We start from the raw sequence: 18,604 nt of genomic DNA, 5'->3' as shown, positions 1-18,604 counted from the left end.
CCAGTAGCTGCTCGCATTAAATTCAAGGCATTAATGTTTGCCTACAAAACCACCACTGGCTCTGCACCCATTTACCTAAAGTCATTACTTCAGAGTTATGTTCCCTCTAGAAGCTTGCGTTCTGCAAGTGAGTGGCATATTATTGTGCCATCTCAAAGGCACAAAATCACTTTCAGGGACTTTTTCTTAACTGTTCCCTCCTGGTGGAATGACCTGCCCAAATCAATCCGAGCAGCTGAGTCCTTAACCATCTTCAAGAAACGACTAAAAACACATCTGTTCCACCTTTATTTGACCCTCTAACTATTATATTTTAATTCTACTTTATCTATATTTATCTTCTTTTTTTATTTAAAACAAAAAAAACAAAAAAACACTAGCTTTCTATTTTTTCTGTTCTATCTACTTGTTTTTCTTTGTGTGTGTGTGTATATGTGTGTATAATATATATATATATATATATATATATATACACACCTTGCTACGTGTACTGCGTTAGGCTAACCGAGACTTGTAATTTGCACTTATATATTGTTGCTCTTTTGTTAGTTTTGACTGCTTTTATTGTCCTCATTTGTAAGTCGCTTTGGATAAAAGCGTCTGCTAAATAACTAAATGTACATGTAAATGTAGAGTGCTATACCAGCGCAGAATAATGTCAGAATAAATTAAATGATGGGCTAGTGAATAGATGCACTAAAAATGCAAAAGTGCAACAACTGTTTGACCCTACTATGAGTTAGTTTACTAAAGAGAGAGAGAACCAAAGATACAGTCAAAGTGTGCGGAAAGTAATATATGTGGTGGACAGTTTCTCAGCAACATTACTTTAACACCCAACACAATATACTGCCACACACACATACAGACACACCATCAAACCTGTGTCAGCACAGACCACCCACGCTTCCTGTTTTTAAAGAACAACAAAAAATTCCAAAGCTCACAAGTTGTACCGAGACCCAGGATGCTGAACAGTTGGTCATAACACATATTACATAAAATGGTACTGTTTTGATGTTTTCAATATGTGTGACCTCCTTTTTCCTCCTGTATCTCTCGCGCTGTGTATGTGCAGGAGAAGTGGTATGTGAGCCTCCCAACAACAAGCTTGACCGTTTCTGCGGGACTCTGTATTGGAAAGACTGTAAATACCTCCTCAGCAACCAGAACATGCTGCTTCGCGGCTGTGTACTGCGCAACACAGAGAGCTGCTATGGCCTTGTTATTTTCGCAGGTTGGTGTGTGTGTGTGTGTGTGTGTGTGTGTGTGTGTGTGTGTGTGTGTGTGTGTGTTTGTGTGATTAGTTTTCAGTTTAACCTGTCATAATTATGATGGTGCACCTCAGGTCCTGACACCAAACTGATGCAGAACAGCGGACGGACCAAGTTCAAGCGGACCAGTATAGACAGACTGATGAATACACTGGTGCTGTGGGTGAGAAACTGTTTACAAACACACTCATTTACAAACCTCTGCTGAATTTTGAAGATTTAGGTACTGAAATAAATAAACAGCATAAACTCTGCAAAGTAATGTTTGACTGTAAATAAATAGGTATACAATTCAAGATCTTAAATTAGTCCAAATTAGTTTTGTAATTTTCCCCTCCTCAGATTTTTGGGTTCCTGGTGTGTATGGGAGTGATCCTGGCCATAGGAAATGCAGTTTGGGAAAAAGAAGTGGGTGCTCTGTTCCAGAGCTTCCTTCCCTGGGACCCACCAGTGGACAACTTCTTGTTCTTGGCCTTCCTGTCTTTCTGGTCCTATGTCATCATCCTCAACACAGTCGTGCCCATCTCCCTCTATGTCAGGTGAGAGAGAGCAAGATGAGGAGAGATAAACGTTGTAACGCAGGAAGAAAGATTAATTATCCCATGAAAACTGTTCAGTTGGCACTGACCATGAATATCATAATAAAAAAAATATAGAAAATGGTCTGAAACGCTAAACATTAAAAAAATCATGTTTTGAACATAAATGTAAAATTTATATAAGCTGTTTTATTTCCTATTTATTTTATATGAAGCTTGTCAACTATGTTATCCAATTTAGGATATTTTTGCTGTTTTTTTTTTTTTCATTTCTAGGGATAAACAACACTAAGCAATTATTCGAATAGTTTAACTGTTTATCTTAAAATTATGTTTTTGTTCTGTTAGGGTTATTATCAATAACTTAAACTATTAAAAATATTTTGTTAACTGAAATAAAGAAAAAAATATTAATATTAGATGGAAAACTGAAACTAGGCGTACATTTGAAATGTTGCCTTATCAGCTAAATGAAATAAGGTTAAGTTGAAGCATTAAAATTCCTAACTGGAAAAAATCAAAACTAAAACCAAACTAAAACTAAAATAAATGCAGTAAATTAAATCTGAATAATTAAAAAAAAAAAAAAACAGCAACGAAATTGCACAAAATGAAACTAATAAAATAAGTAACATAAAAAAAGCAAATAAAATAAAAGCTAACTCAAAACGTTAATAAAACCTATAATAGTATAATAATAATAATAATAATAAATAATACTAAAATAACAAACATTGTATAATTTTAGTTCCTGGATACTGTTTTTATTTGCTGGATACTAGAAGGTCAAGACCTCTGTGACTGGCCAAAATCAGAATTTTAAGGGGGGATATAAACATTTGATATGTTTAGGACTAGCTACTTTTGATGTTAGGTTTTTTTTTTTTTTTAGATAATAGTTTATCTAATGCTCCATTTCTTAAAAAGTCTTGAGACACCAAAGTGTATCATATTCATTAAAAATTCCAGTTAAAATCTACTTCTCTTCTTTGATTTAGATGCTTTTAAGTACTAGCTTAAGTTCATTTTATGCTTGATATTGTGCTTTTTATTTTATTTTGATGTATTTTGTTGTTTTCATGTTTCTTCAGACTTTTCCTAACAGGTAAGAGATAGACCCCATAGACTCCCCTTTTTTCTCTCTCTGACATAACAACAACCTCCCATATAACATAGTCCATATAACACCACTAAAATCCTGACCGAACCTTTCTGAACCAGCTCTCTGAATGAGCTCTAACTCTGCTGTGTGGTCCAGTGAATATAACCCCCCTCTGACTGGTACAGACTCATACAGGAAGAACTGTACCATGGCACAGCACACACATACCCAAACTCCGATTTTAATGACAGTCTTAAATGACAGATTCGTGAAGTCTCTATAAATGAACAGTATTACATCTTGCATTTAATGGTCTGGTGGACTGTTATGCCATTGTCTGTTTCAGCTGCATCCTAAATAACCTATGTCTTTATAACAGGAAAACTGTGTATTTTTGTGTGTCTGTTTTGTTGTGTTTGCCTTGTGGTCAGAGGTCTGCAGTCAATTTAAGTGTTTCTACTGAAAAGCAGGTCATATTTGCGTTTTGATAACCCTCCGTCTGTTTCTCTTTCCATCTGTCTGAATCTCTTTAGTGTGGAGGTGATTCGCCTGGGTCACAGTTATTTCATTAATTGGGACCGGCGGATGTTCTGTAGCCGTAGTAACACAGCAGCAGAGGCCCGGACCACCACACTAAATGAAGAGCTGGGACAGGTGGAGTACATCTTCAGTGACAAGACAGGAACACTCACCCAGAACATCATGACCTTCAACAAGTGCTCCATCAACGGTCACGCATATGGTGAGAAACAGCACATGGCAGTTATATTCAAGGTATAATGTGCGAGCAGCTGGCCATTATCATATATGTATGAGTCTTGTATCATGGTGATGTGCATTATATTGTAAATTTATATTGTAATGACCAGCTGACTGTATATTACCTTGCTTATTACACAGCTGCTTACCAATCAATTAAATAATAGACATTAAATTAACAAATTAAAGGGGACATCGGATACCCATTTTCTACAAGTTGGTATGATTCTTTAGGGTCTTCATGAAATGTCTGAAACATACTTTGGTTAAAATTCCCAAATGGTCATGTAAAACAACACCCACATTACTTTGTCAAAAACAGCTCTGTTCACAGCGACTTGTTTCAGTGCATGTCTCTTTAAATGATAATGAGCTACTGCTCACCCCACCCCTCTCTTCCGTGGGGCGTGTTGACACGAGACATGTAAATTGCTGCCTTGGACTCTGTATTTGGCTCTAGGGTGGGCTTATTCAAATAGCTGGCTATCTACATAGAAACCGGCTGCAAATTGAAACAGCTCACTGGACACAGTTTCAGACTCAGACAGTGCAAAACAAACTGGTTGCGTGTTTTCTTTTCAGCTTTTCTGAGCTGGCAGAGATGCCAGAATTCTAACTAAAGGCAAAAAAGCTAAAAAAGTGAAAATTTCGTCTGATGTCCCCTTTAACAGATAAAACGCATCAGTTTATAATATAAAATTCATCAACTGGCACTTTGCATGTATATGGTACAAAATATAGCCTTAAAAAGTTCAAATCTTTTTTTATTGTTATTATTATCTTTGAACAAATTAAAAGCTTAACCTTCAAAAAAATGTTGATCGTTAAGAGGTCAAACAATAATTAAATACGCTTAAAATTAAATGTTTTATTTGTTCTTTCTACTCTCTACAAACATTAAAAAGTAATTAGATAACAATAATGTTAATATTAATAATAATAATAATAATAGTACATTTTGTTGTTGGAAATTTTTTTTTAATAGTTTGTTTTTGAACAAGCAGTCAATGAAAGCTTAATCTTCAAAAAATGTTCAAACAAAAATTAAATAAGCTGTTTAATTTCTACTTATTTATTTATTTAGTGATAGAGATTTAAATAAACAATCAAAAAGTAAATAGACAATAATAATATTAATAATAATAAAAATAATTTAGTTATTAAAAATAAAAATACAAAATGAATAACAGTAAAACAATAAATGATAATAATTAATGAAATAATCAAGAAAAAAATGCCAAGATGGTTTAGCAGATTTTTCAACAATTTGGTGTCTATTTTAAAAGGAGACACCGAAGATGATCATGACCGATGTCCATCACACAATGCAGTCTATATATATAGACAATTGATAGAAATACTAAAAATAAATGATAGTAAATGAAATAATAAAAATTATTTTTATAAAGCTATGCAAATGCTTTAGCAGAGTTGCAGATTTACGACAAACAGTATAGACACCATACACTGATAAATATGTTGTATTGTATTAGGTTTGTAACAGATCTCATTTTAAGTCTGTCTCTCATTTCACAGGTGAGGTGATGGACATTCTGGGAGCTCAGCAGAAGGTCAGTGCATCCAAGATTCACTTTGTGGAATTAAAGAAGTTGTTGTCATTTTTATTAGCCATTTCATTACTGTTGCTCAGAAAGAGCTAATATAATCTGTCATTCTCAGAGGGTCCAGCCCCTGGACTTCAGTGCTTGGAACCCTTTAGCAGACTGGCACTTCTGTTTCTACGACCAGTCTCTGCTAGAGGCAGTGATGGCGGGAGAACCAGCAGTGCATGAATTCTTCCGGGTCTTGTCTCTCTGCCACACGGTCATGAGCGAGGAGAAGAGCGAGGGTAAGGATCTGGAACAAACAGTCTTTGAGGTTTATCGATTATCTGCCTTACTCAGAGAGCTATTTCATCCAATGGAAGAGTTTAAATAAAGTTTACTTAAGGAAGCTGTTGACTTTAATATCGTTAGAAGGAAATGATACAGTAATTCTGGATTGTAATATGATTATTTTATCTCATTATCTGTCCTCCTTCATGTTGTGCTCCTTGCTTATTGCCTCTCTTGTCTTTCACTTCCTGAAGGAGAGCTGGTGTATAAGGCTCAGTCTCCAGATGAGGGGGCGTTAGTAACAGCTGCACGTAACTTTGGCTTTGTGTTCCGCTCTCGCACACCCGGCACAGTCACCACACAAGAGCTCGGCAAAGCAGTCACATACACGCTCCTCGCCATCCTGGACTTCAATAATATCCGCAAAAGAATGTCTGTCATAGGTAACACAAGCACACACTCTCATTCCTGCAACTGACATAACAAAAAACATTTGACTATATTTGTAAAAAAGCACAATATGCAATATGTCACAAAAATGAGAACACCTCCACATTAAATCTTTTTTTTTTTAAAGTAAAGTTTTGTCAGATTTATTCACTTTTGAGCCCAAACTATAGCTAAGTACATACACACACACATTTTTTGTGCAGTGAACAGTGGCAAACTCCAGAGTGTATAGTTTTTAAACATTATTTTGGCTGTAATGCCAGATGGTTTAGCACTGTGCGAAAGAGAAAGAGCCGGTAAAATTCCCTTAGGACTGAGAAATCTGGATACAGCATAAATACTGCCCTGCCAAGCATCATAAATAAGTGGAAGATTAGCGCTAAATTCAATACAGAAAGTGTTGTGTGTGTCATATACACTCTCATAATGCTGAATTATGGCCCTTATGTTCGGGTAAGTGGTGCTTACATTGCAGCAGCCATTTCATTTTTGTTTGCATATTGTCATTTATGTCCAGCTGGTTTATGTTTACATAGAGAAGTGAGAGAGAGTTATTGAGTGCACTGCAGAATTTTCTCTTTATCAGTTTTGTTAATAATTTTTCCCCATAACAATATCCAAAATATCTTAAAACTAAGATCATTTGTTTTATGATTTATAAAACCTTGTTAGTTTTTGCCATTTGGGTAAGAAACAAAGGCATAATTTAAGATACATTATATGCAAAGAAGTCCAATAATGTTAGGACTATGAGATAATGGGAGCTTCTCCCATCACTGCAGAGGCACAAGCACAATCTGTAATTTAATGTGTGTGTGTGTGTGTGTGTGTGTGTTTTAGTGAGGAATCCAGAGGGCCGTATTCGTCTGTACTGTAAGGGCGCAGACACTGTGCTTTTCGAGAGGCTGCACTCTTGCAACCATGAACTAATGAATATCACTTCAGACCATCTCAACGTGAGTGTTTGCTTTTTCGGATTTGTTTATTTTGTTTTTACTGTTAGCTTGCTTAGCTGTTGTATGAAGTTCTAAATTACTCTTTAAGAGAACCCACAGTCTGCTGCTGCTGTCTTTATAAGACAAACAACAGAGCCCTCTTGTGGATGTTCTAGTAATTAAAGCCTGTTAGTTGTACTTTTACCTAATAACTAAACATTATATGGGACTTTTGTTGTGATATAGTTATTTGTAGCAGTTAAACAAACATTTAGAATAATAAAATAAAAAAATATATATATGTAAATAAAATGTGGTTGCATGTGACAGGGTTGCAAAGGTAGCCTAATTTAAGATATCACTATGTAGGGGAGAAGATATAACTACGAAGGGAAAAGGTTTGAGACCAAAACGTTTGTAGTATGAAGAAAAATATCTATTTAATCATTTTTCAAATAACAGGTTTGAATGGTTTCCCTTTGTGTAATAAAGAGAAAATAATGCTGTAAAATCAGGCACAGAAAGCCTGTATAATACTATTTTAATTATAAATATATTATAACATAATATTAATTACAAGTATATTATTATTTATAATATTTTTAATGCAGTGAATTAAGGGGTCAAAACGATTGTTTTTTTTGTTTGTTTTTTAAGAAAATAATAAGTTTATGTTTCTATATGTTTCTTGAGAACCAAATCAGGATATTGGAGTGATTTCTGAAGAATCATGTGACAGTGAAGATTGTAGAAGTAATGGCTGCTGAAAATTCAGCTTTACATCACAGGAATAAAATTATGTTTTAAAATATATCAAAATGGAAAGCAGTTATTTTAAACTGTAATAATATTTCACAATATTACTGTTTTTACTGTTGCAGCCTTGAGTAACCATCATAGACTATCAGCTTTTCATGCTAAGTTAAGTTTTTGTTTGATAATAGTTTATCTATCATATGTAATGGTTCTCAAAACAAAATAAAACAAAACATGAATAATTAAATTAAAAAGTGATATTATCATGAGCTGATGTTGGGATATGTGTAGGAGTGTGCAGGTGATGGCTTGCGGACGCTCGCAGTGGCCTATCGGGATCTGTCTGAGGAGCAGTGGGAGGCGTGGGCAGAGCGTTTCCGCGGCGCTGATAAGGCCACAGACTGCAGAGACGACCGGCTGGCTGCAGCCTATGAGGAGATCGAACAGGACATGATGGTGTGTCTGTGTGTCTGATTCCTTTTGTTTTGTCTCCTTAGTCTTCTTGTTAATAATATGAAATATTTAATACTTGTTACAGCTGTTGGGGGCCACAGCTATAGAAGATAAATTGCAAGAGGGGGTTCCTGAGACAATTGCCATTCTCTCGCTGGCTAACATCAAGATCTGGGTGCTTACTGGAGCGTTTCCGCGGCGCTGATAAGGCCACAGACTGCAGAGACGACCGGCTGGCTGCAGCCTATGAGGAGATCGAACAGGACATGATGGTGTGTCTGTGTGTCTGATTCCTTTTGTTTTGTCTCCTTAGTCTTCTTGTTAATAATATGAAATATTTAATACTTGTTACAGCTGTTGGGGGACACAGCTATAGAAGATAAATTGCAAGAGGGGGTTCCTGAGACAATTGCCATTCTCTCACTGGCTAACATCAAGATCTGGGTGCTTACTGGAGACAAACAGGGTAAGAACTGCATCAAAATCAAAAGTCATGTGGCTTAGCCACAACTGTTATCATTGACTTAACACAACTACAACTTTAACGTGTATTTTTCTCCTTCTGTGACAGAGACTGCAGTGAATATTGGTTATTCCTGTAAGATGCTGACAGATAACATGACAGAGATCTTCATTGTTAATGGACACACTGTCCAAAGCGTACGTGAAGAGCTGAGGTACAATGCTGATGTTTCCATTCATCAAATTCATCAACCCATGAAGTATGAGAGATATAAGTCTTTCAGGAAAGGCCTTTTCGTTTTCTCATCCTCTTATGTTTTTTTAGGAAAGCAAGAGAGCGAATGGTGGAGTCGGCACGCACCAGAGATGGAGGGAAGGAAGTTGAAGCTCAGGGACGGGGTGATGCTTGTGCCTTTGGAAATGGATGTGGAGGTGGTGGTGCTGCTAACTGGATCCCTGATGAGAGTAAATGTTCGCCTCCTCAGGCTCCGCCCTCCTCCTTATTGGAGTCAATCAGTGGAGAGTTCGCCCTCATCATCAGCGGACACAGCTTGGTAGGTGGGAGAAGCATTCAGGAGCCTACACTCTTAAAAATAAAGGTGCTTCACGATGCCATAGAAGAACCTTTTTGTCTAAATGGTTCCATAAAGAACCTTTAACATCTGAAGAACCTTTCTGTTTCACAAAAGGTTCTTTGTGGCGAAAGAAGGTTCTTCAGATTATAAAAAGGTAAGAAAGAGATGGTTCTTTAAAGAACCTTTGACTGAATGGTTCTTTGTGGAACCAAAAATGGTTCTTCTATGGCATCGCTTGAAGAACCTTTTGAAGCACCTTTATTTTTAAGAGTGTAACTGGAAGGAATTAGTTATGAATGTTAATGTTATTCATGCTCTTTGGTTTAGTTAAAGGGTTATGTTTAGTTAGTTCAGTGTTATTTTAGGATTATTATGAATTAGTATTTATTATTATTATTAATTAAATTACTATTTAATCAAGATGCCTTCAAAGGAGATACTGAAGATCTAAAAGTTTGACATTTTTCTTATTCTCATTAACATTCAAATATTAAGATTGAATAAAATGGCAACAATAAAAACAACTAGCTTGGTTAGTTGTTTTCTTTAAAAGTATATTAAATATCGCTATCAGTTCATACTGCCGTTAACACTTTCTCTGACAAATCAGTGCGATGAGCCCTGTTTTCTGGTTTGGTCAGGTGACATTGTCATTTTGATTTGTTTTTTAAATTCTGTTTAGATCTATTTTTATTTCAGTTTTGATTTTAGTAATTTTAGTATTTCATCTTATTTATTTCAGTTTGTTGCCAAGGCAACATTTCTAATTTTCGTTTTTTTTTTTTTTTTTTTTACAATGTAATATAATCATATATATTATTTTTTTATATATTATATATTATTTTCTTATATTTTTATATGGTATATATTATTTTCATATGTTATTTATTAAATATAATAATAATTATTATTATTATATAATTAATTATGTCATTGGTAATACCTTAGTTTAGGGACTAATTCTCAGTTAAGTAGTTGCTTATTAGCATGCATATTACTAGCATATTAGTTGTTTATTAGTACTTAAAGCACATATTAATAGCTTATTCTGCATGACTATATTTTAGATCCCTTAATCCTACCCCATACCTAAACATACCAACTACCTTACTAAATATTAATAAGCAGCAATTTCGAGTTTGTTCAGGGAAAACAGCAAAGTAGCAAATAATAAACTTAATAACAAATAGTATTAAAAATGTCCAGATTATTTAGATTATAATACTTCCTGTAATATAATAGGATGAGGTTATATTAGAATTTAATAGGATGACTAAGATGTGGTTCCAAATAGTCCTGATAGGGGGTCCAGATCTTATAGACCTGATCAGTTTTCAAATGTATTACACAAGTAAGATGTTCTAGTGGAATCAACTTTAAAAAATAACCTCATGCCACGCTTTTATTGAGTCTTCCACTGATCCATGTTTAAGTTTAAGTTTTTCATATAATATTTAGATTTAATATTTGATTTTATTTCAGCTCTATTTCAATTAAAAAAAAAAAAAGATTTTTAATGTCTTTAAGTTTTAGGTGACAGTAACAACACTCATTTTGTTCAGAAAGAATCTGAATGATGACGTTTTTAAATATGAAATTAATGGTATTCATTTCATTTGGTTGAAGACCCTGATATTAGCTGGTTCAAGCTGGTCTGACCAAGCTGGTGTTTTGCTGGTTGTTGGTGCCCAAAACCCCTCTAAATCCAGGTGGCAGTTGCATAAACTTACAGTAGTCACTATGTTAGGACTGTTTCTTAAGAACTAGTTTGACTAACTAGCAGTTATCCAAGTGGTAATCGGTCTTACTTTTTGGATTCAAATTAGACCAGTCTTTATTTTTATATAACTGATTTCAAAAAGTTATGACCAGTCTTGCAGAAAAAAAAAAAAAGATGACTAACCTTTAAGACTAGTCTAAGCAGTTTATGCAGCTGGCCACAGCTTACTGACCAGTCAAGACCAGCAAACCAGCATAGGCTGGTAAAAGCAAGTTTTTTTCAACAGAGATATTAAGAAATATTTTCCTCTCTCTGTTGACCAGGCTCATGCTTTGGAAGCAGATATGGAGCGTGAGTTTTTGGAGACGGCGTGTGCTTGTCGAGCAGTGATCTGCTGCAGAGTGACTCCTCTTCAGAAAGCTCTGGTGGTGGAGCTGGTTAAACGACACAAGAAAGCTGTCACACTCGCCATCGGAGATGGAGCCAATGACGTCAGCATGATAAAGAGTAAGAGAACGAGAGCAATGTTCAACACTTGTCTTTGCCACGAGAATAAATCTTTCTTTTTGACAGCCAATTTGTTTTTGATGTGCAAAAATTGGGGTTCTCTGAGTCAAATTACTAGGATTGGTTACAGCTATAAATAACATGCCATCAGAATCTTAATAATATAACATAATATAATATACTATAATTATTATTGTGCAACAACTATTATATAAAAACACTACCATTCAATTGTTTGGGGTTGGTAAGATTCTTTAATGTTTTTGAAAGAAGCCTTTTATGCTTAATTTTTATAATGCAGTAATATTATGGAAAATATTACATTTTAAAATAACTATTTTCTATTTTAATAAATTTTAAAATGTAATTTATTCTTGTGATGGCAAAGCTGAATATACTGAATACTGCTCAATATTTTTGTGGAAACTGTGATACATTTTTTTTCAAGATTCTTTGATAAATAGAAAGTTCGAAAGAATAGCACTTATTTGAAATAGAAAATTTTTGTGACAATGTAAATGTATTTTTGTTTAATACATCACCGCTGAATCCTTGATGCATTTAATGCGTCCATTCATTTTTTTTCTCTTTTTTTTTCAAAAAATAAATCCTTTCTGACCCCAAACTTTTGAACTGTAGTGTATATATTACTGTAATTATTATTAGTATAATTTGGAACTTGAGTATATTCAGCTTATTTTATAGTAATTTTTAAAGGCATTCAGTTAGGCTCATACATGATGCATATTACAAGTAAAGTGTGGTGTATGTACAATATTCAGCCATAATCTTTTCTTGTGGTAACTCTTGAAACTATGATAGGATGAAATGTAAGGCTTTTTGAGGCAAACAGCTCAAGAAAAACAATTCTGAGTTTTTTTAGCTTATGCAAAGGTGCCCCAGAGAAACCAGATTATTGATATTCAGTCAGTTCGTTCAGTTTGTTGTTGTTACATGTGGTTGCTTCATTTCCCTTAACTGAGCAGAATATCTTAGAACTGTGTCGGTGGGCTCTCACTCTGTCACAACTATATTTCAAAAGGCTCCTGTGAACATGGATAAGAACGAGATGTGGAGGATGTGGTTTATGTCTAAATCTCTTTACGCCATCCTGTGCTGTCCCTATTCAATATATTTACACACACACACACGTTCTTGCCCATGTAATAACAATGTTCCATCTTCTGTTTGTTTGATGCTGTGGGTGTGTGCAGGTTATTTGACAGTGGAACTAGTGTGAAGAACAAATAATTTTCACTGATTTAAAGGGGTCATATGATGCGATTTCAATTTTTCCTTTCTCTTTGGAGTGTTACAAGCTCTTGGTGCATAAAGAAGATCTGTAAAGTTGCAAAGACTAAAGTCTCAAATCCAAAGAGATATTCTTTATAAAAGTTAAGAGTCAACCACGCCTACCTAAAACGGCTCGTTCTAACACGCCCCCACATGTCTACGTCACGATGTGGGAAGGTTTGCATAACGCCGCCCAAATGTTCACGCAAAGAAAGAAGGCGTAACTTTTATTCTCGCTGTAGTATTGTTGCTGCCGCCATGTTGTGGAGACACTGTGTTTCGTTGTGAAAGCGAAACTACTTTGTTTGGCCTTCCAAAAGAGGACACGACTAGAAATCAGTGGTTAAGTTGTATTTACAACACTGTTCCAGAACAGTTCAACCCAAATATTCAGATGTGTGCAGCGCATTTTATGGAGGACGGTTTCCTGATCCTGGTAGAGTAGACTACAATGCCGTCTGTTCTGACTCACAGACTGTAAGTACGTTTTTATATTTAAAGAATTTGCCACTGACGATTCAAACGCGAGTTTTGAGCAGTGTAGAGTAGCAAATACCAAATCTATGGTTTTAGTCTAAGGATTATTTACATATTAGTTTATCTGTCTTAACCTACAATTGAACTTGACCAGCACTGAGACAGCTGATACCCAAGAACAGGGGTTTTCAAACTGGGCTCTAGGGACTGTCTGGGGACCTGAAATGGGTGGAAACATGAGGGAAAAAATGAATGCAATGCATTTTTAGGGGTGTCAAAGTTAACTTGTTAACTTGAGGTATTCAGTATATTTAATGCAATCATTTTTTACAGATTTAATGAATATGTATGTATGTGTGCATATATATGTACAATATATATATATATATACACTGTATATACATATATATATATATATATATATATATACAGTATATATATAATGTATTATGTGTTTCTCTCCTTCTGCAGCAGCTCACATTGGCGTGGGCATCAGCGGTCAGGAGGGGATTCAGGCTGTGCTGGCATCAGATTACTCCTTTTCCCAGTTTCGCTTCCTGCAGCGACTTCTGCTGGTGCATGGACGCTGGTCCTATCTGCGCATGTGCCGTTTTCTCTGTTACTTCTTCTACAAGAACTTTGCCTTCACTATGGTGCACTTCTGGTTCGGGTTCTTCTGTGGATTCTCAGCGCAGGTGGAAAATGTATTCAGAGGCTCTAAAAAGTTTAGTTTAGTTTAGTTTAGTTACAGGGACCATGCACAACACAAGTGTTGTGCCAGAGTTAGCTATAGAGCTAATTTGCATCTGCAGTCCCTGGGCAGGATGTTGTTACAAAATTACAATACTCCGTTACAAACAATACAATACGTACAATATCACACTCCATATTGAAAAATCTGGTCAGTGATCACATATTTGATTTTCCATACTTTAAGCCATACTTTAAGTGTAGTTTTAAAAATACTGAATGTTGTACAATTTTTAATATAAACAAGTACTGAGGTACTGGTGTCACATGCATGAGGTGATGTCATAACCTTGGCTCAGTTTACTGTGATTCTTTCATTTAGACTGTCTACGACCAGTACTTCATCACTCTCTACAATATCGTATACACATCCCTGCCTGTGTTGGCCATGGGCATCTTCGATCAGGTAAGATAAAGAAAACACACCAAATACGGAATCATTTTTGTTTACCTTTTATACTCCTACTTCAATCCTTGTATATCTCAGGATGTTCCTGAACAGAGGAGTCTGGAGTATCCAAAGTTGTATGAGCCGGGTCAGCTGAACTTGCTATTTAACAAGCGAGAGTTCTTCATCTGCATCGCACAGGGAATCTACACGTCTGTGGTTCTCTTCTTCATTCCGTATGGCGTTCTCTCTCATGCCACACAGAGCAATGGAGTCCCACTGGCAGACTATCAAACTTTTGCAGTAACTACAGCAACGGCCCTTGTCATCGTTGTCAGCGTCCAAGTGAGTCCAATATTAAACATTAGCATTTAAGTAGTGCTTGTTGATTTAGATATGGTTTGCGGTTATTTTGTTATTTTTCGTTTAAGGTTGTGTATACTAGTAGCAATGAATTTTAGAACAGTTTTGAATAGCCCAGGCTTTTTGCTAATTGTTTATAGATTGCTCTGGACATGGGTTATTGGACGGCTATAAATCACTTCTTTATATGGGGCTCTTTGGGTACCTACTTCACTATCCTCTTCGCTATGCACTCCAGCATTCTGTTCAATATCTTCCCCAAGCAGTTCCATTTCCTTGGTGAGTCAGCACTTTGGCCCAACTGTGTGGCTACCATCTTAAACAGAAACCCACATTTGATAATGCCTTTATAGTATTTGTCACAAGCACAACTTATCAGCTATAACATCTGGAAATGCAGACAGCATTACTCCATATTCAGGTTTTTAAAAAACAAAATAATGAATATTGTTTAAGTATAGACTACCATTGAAAAGTTTGTGGTCAGTAAGTTTTTTTTCATTGTTTGAAGAAATCTGGTTCTTTTGTTCAGCAAAGACATTACAGCATTACAAAAAAAAGATATATTTCAAATAAATGCTGTTTGAACTTTCATCAAAAAATCCTGAAAAAAATCATGATTTCCACAAAAATAAATAATTATCAGCACAACTGGTCAATCTATTCAAACAATCTATTGAACACAGGAATAAATTACATTTTAAAATATATTAAAATAGAAAATTAGGTCATCTAAAAAATTAATACATCAACTTTTAACATAAATAATGAAAATACAAGGAATAGTAAATATACCAAAAATTTGGATTTTAAATTGTGTAATTTTAAATTATATCTTATTTGTATTTTATCTTGATCCAAATGTGTGTTACATAGTGGTATGAGTATGTGTGGCTTATTTTTGTTTTTGTGTGCATGCCATGTGTTTGTTAACCACAGGAAGTGCTCGAAACACACTCGGGCAGCCAGTGGTGTGGTTAACTATTGCTCTGGCTACCATCATCTGTATTGCTCCAGTCCTTGCGTTCCGCTTTCTTAAACTGGACCTTAAACCTCAGCTCTCAGATACCGTAAGTGTGTGTGTGTGTGTGTGACCTTAGTTTGTTTGTCCTAAATTGCACGCCATCTTTGAATTTGTTATTATCCATGTTCAATCAAACATTCAGTATCACACATTAAAAACGAGGCTTAAAGAAAACTTGGACTTATATTAGTCAAAACTTAGACAAAACAAGAATTGAGCAAATGTTCTAAGTGTGTTTCTTTGCATGTTATATATATATATATATATATATATATATATATATTATACTGTATATATGAGATAAGAGCCTTTATTTATATTCATTTATTTTAAATAAATTTTAAATGTTTAAATGGTCCCAAGCATTGATCATTGAAATTTTGATTCTGATTGTTGGATAGTAATGGTTGGTTGATTATTGCATATTCTGATTCATAGCGTAGGTCATATTTGTTTCACATCAGTAAGTTTGACACATTTGTTAGTTTCTGGTTATCCCCTCACACTCATCCCCACCCTTTATTATTTTCTCACTGTCTTTCTGCAGGTGCGCTACACTCAACTTGTGCTGCAGAAAAAGCGGAAGCCTGGTGGGCGTGTGGGTCGTGGAGTGGGCGGTGCTGGAGTAGCCAGTGGCAGTGCTCTTGGTCGCTTGGGGCGAGGCCGATCTCGACGCTCTGGTTATGCGTTTGCGCATCAGGAGGGCTTCGGCGAGCTGATCACATCAGGAAAAAATATGCGCCTGAGCTCGCTGGCTCTCGCCACGTTCGCCTCTCGCCACAGCAGCAGTTGGATCGAAACTCTTCGCAGGAAAAAACACGCAAACAACACACAGAACACCCCGCCCACCGGAGAAGACAGTGCCGCTTCCTCTCAAGGGCCACCCCTTTCCACGTCTTCCTCAGCAGCAGGCGAGGCAGGACAAGCATGTAATGAACCCGTCCTCACTCACAGCCCTGATGATATCGCTCTCAGTGTTATTAGGTGTCCAGAAAGAGAGGTTGGGGAAAGTAGTACACGAACTGTGCAGGTAAATATACATCTGAAAACAAGTTCAAGCAGAAATTGTATACAGATAAACTGCATGCAAGTAAACATACACAAATATAGGTTGTTATACAACACTGGGCAGAGGGTTGATTCTGTAGGAGCACAAAAACTAATTTTGTGGATTGACATAAAAAGAACATTTCCCCCAAGGAGAAAAAACGGCAGGAAGCAGAACTATTAATAACACTTTCATTTCTCACTTGTGTACATAGTAGTGGTCTCAGTTCCCCAATAATTAGGAAAACCCTATTATTGCTTATATTGTTCTTTTTTCTGTAATGTATACATTAGTTCAAAAATTCACAGTCAGTTTAAAAATATATATTAATAGGTTTATTCAACAAAAGTATTACATTGATCAAAAGTGACAGAAAAGACATTTATAAGACATTTCTATTTCAAATAACTGCTATTCTTTGAACTTTCATTCATCAAAGAATACTGAAAAGAAATGGATCACAGTTTCCATAAAAAGCATTAAGTAGCACAAATCTGTTTTCAAAACTGATAATAATCAGCTTTGCCATCACAGGAATAAATTACATTTTAAAATATATTAAAATAGAAAACTGTTATTTTAAATTGTTAGAATATTTCACAATATTCTGTCTATACTGTATGTTTGATCAAATGAATGCAGCCTTGTTAACCATAAGAGACTCAAAATATTAAAAATAAATATCTTACAACCCAGTTTTTTTTAATAATAATTATTAATACACAATATAGGCAAGGCAAGTTTATTTATATAGCACATTTCATACACAATGGTAATTCAAAGTGCTTTACATAAAAGGAAGTAAAATAATCATAAAAAAATCACAACAATAAAACAGGGAACTTAAAAACTTTTAAAATTATTTAGAAATTGATTTAAAATGAATTTAAAACAGTTAAAAATAGAAAATGATTATACATAAAATACAGTGCAATCAGTTCGGACGTAGCACAGTAGCACAGTCAATAAATGCACAGCTAAACAGATGAGTTTTGAGTCTGCATTTAAATGTGGCTAATATATTAGTACATCTGATCTCTTCTGGAAGCTGATTCCAACTGCGGGCGGCATATTAGCTAAAAGCGGACTCCCCTTGTTTTGTGTGAACCCTTGGTATTTCTAACTGACTCGATCCTAATGATCTGAGTAGTCTGTTAGGTTTATATTCAGTAAGCATATCTGCAATGTATTTAGGTCCTATGCCATTGAGTGATTTATAAATGAGTAAAAGTACTTTATCATCAGCATAGCTGTGATAGGCAATTTGGTTCTTTCTCATTATTTGACTTAGTGGGAGCATATACAGGCTAAACAAGAGCGGTGGAAGGATTGAGCCTTGTGGGACTCCGCATGTCATGGACGTCCACTTAGACTCATGCTCTCCTATACTCACATAATAACCTCTCCCTTCTAAGTATGACCTGAACCATTTGATTACCATCCCAGAATGCCCGACCCAGTTTTCTAGTCTCTCTAGAAGTATGTTATGATCAACAGTGTCAAACGTAGCACTAAGATCTAGTAATACCAGCACTGATAGGGAGTCAATGGGGCTGTAGTCATTTGGAGATAAGGCTAGGTAAATCTGGGTGTCATCTGCATAGCTGTGATCTGGCAATTTGGTTCTTTCTTATTTTTTGACTTAGTGGGAGCATATACAGTCTAAACAGGAGTGGTGCAAGAATTGAGCCTTGTGGGACTCTGCATGTCATAGATGTCCACTTAGACTCATGCTCTCCTATTCTCACATAATAACCTCTCCCTTCTAAGTATGACCTGAACCATTTGATTACCATCCCAGAAAGCCTGAACCAGTTTTCCAGTCTCTCTAGTAGTATGTTATGATCGACAGTGTCAAACGCAGCACTGAGATCTAGTAGTACCAGCACTGATA

The 18,604-nt window shown here is 35.6% G+C and overlaps 1 protein-coding gene across 1 annotated transcript in view; it reads left to right on the top strand.

The window, feature by feature from the left end:
- The window catches only part of LOC107677029 (phospholipid-transporting ATPase ID-like), a 39,135-nt gene that overhangs the window by 13,701 nt on the left and 6,830 nt on the right, over positions 1 to 18,604 (top strand). Inside the window, exons 9-27 of the mRNA XM_016471810.1 lie at positions 1,079 to 1,237; positions 1,349 to 1,437; positions 1,617 to 1,813; positions 3,449 to 3,657; positions 5,211 to 5,245; positions 5,355 to 5,523; positions 5,764 to 5,952; positions 6,800 to 6,915; positions 7,942 to 8,106; positions 8,458 to 8,569; positions 8,675 to 8,780; positions 8,891 to 9,119; positions 11,184 to 11,367; positions 13,609 to 13,832; positions 14,210 to 14,293; positions 14,375 to 14,620; positions 14,779 to 14,917; positions 15,578 to 15,708; positions 16,210 to 16,692. Of these exons, the coding sequence (XP_016327296.1) occupies positions 1,079 to 1,237; positions 1,349 to 1,437; positions 1,617 to 1,813; positions 3,449 to 3,657; positions 5,211 to 5,245; positions 5,355 to 5,523; positions 5,764 to 5,952; positions 6,800 to 6,915; positions 7,942 to 8,106; positions 8,458 to 8,569; positions 8,675 to 8,780; positions 8,891 to 9,119; positions 11,184 to 11,367; positions 13,609 to 13,832; positions 14,210 to 14,293; positions 14,375 to 14,620; positions 14,779 to 14,917; positions 15,578 to 15,708; positions 16,210 to 16,692 (3,266 nt within the window). The remainder of the gene's footprint in view (positions 1 to 1,078; positions 1,238 to 1,348; positions 1,438 to 1,616; positions 1,814 to 3,448; positions 3,658 to 5,210; positions 5,246 to 5,354; positions 5,524 to 5,763; positions 5,953 to 6,799; positions 6,916 to 7,941; positions 8,107 to 8,457; positions 8,570 to 8,674; positions 8,781 to 8,890; positions 9,120 to 11,183; positions 11,368 to 13,608; positions 13,833 to 14,209; positions 14,294 to 14,374; positions 14,621 to 14,778; positions 14,918 to 15,577; positions 15,709 to 16,209; positions 16,693 to 18,604) is intronic.

Source organism: Sinocyclocheilus anshuiensis, unplaced genomic scaffold (assembly GCF_001515605.1).
Source record: "Sinocyclocheilus anshuiensis isolate Anshui unplaced genomic scaffold, SAMN03320099.WGS_v1.1 scaffold620, whole genome shotgun sequence".
Taxonomy (NCBI): domain Eukaryota; kingdom Metazoa; phylum Chordata; class Actinopteri; order Cypriniformes; family Cyprinidae; genus Sinocyclocheilus; species Sinocyclocheilus anshuiensis.
Note: the sequence above shows the minus strand (reverse complement) of the source record. Positions and strands in the feature narration are given on the sequence as shown.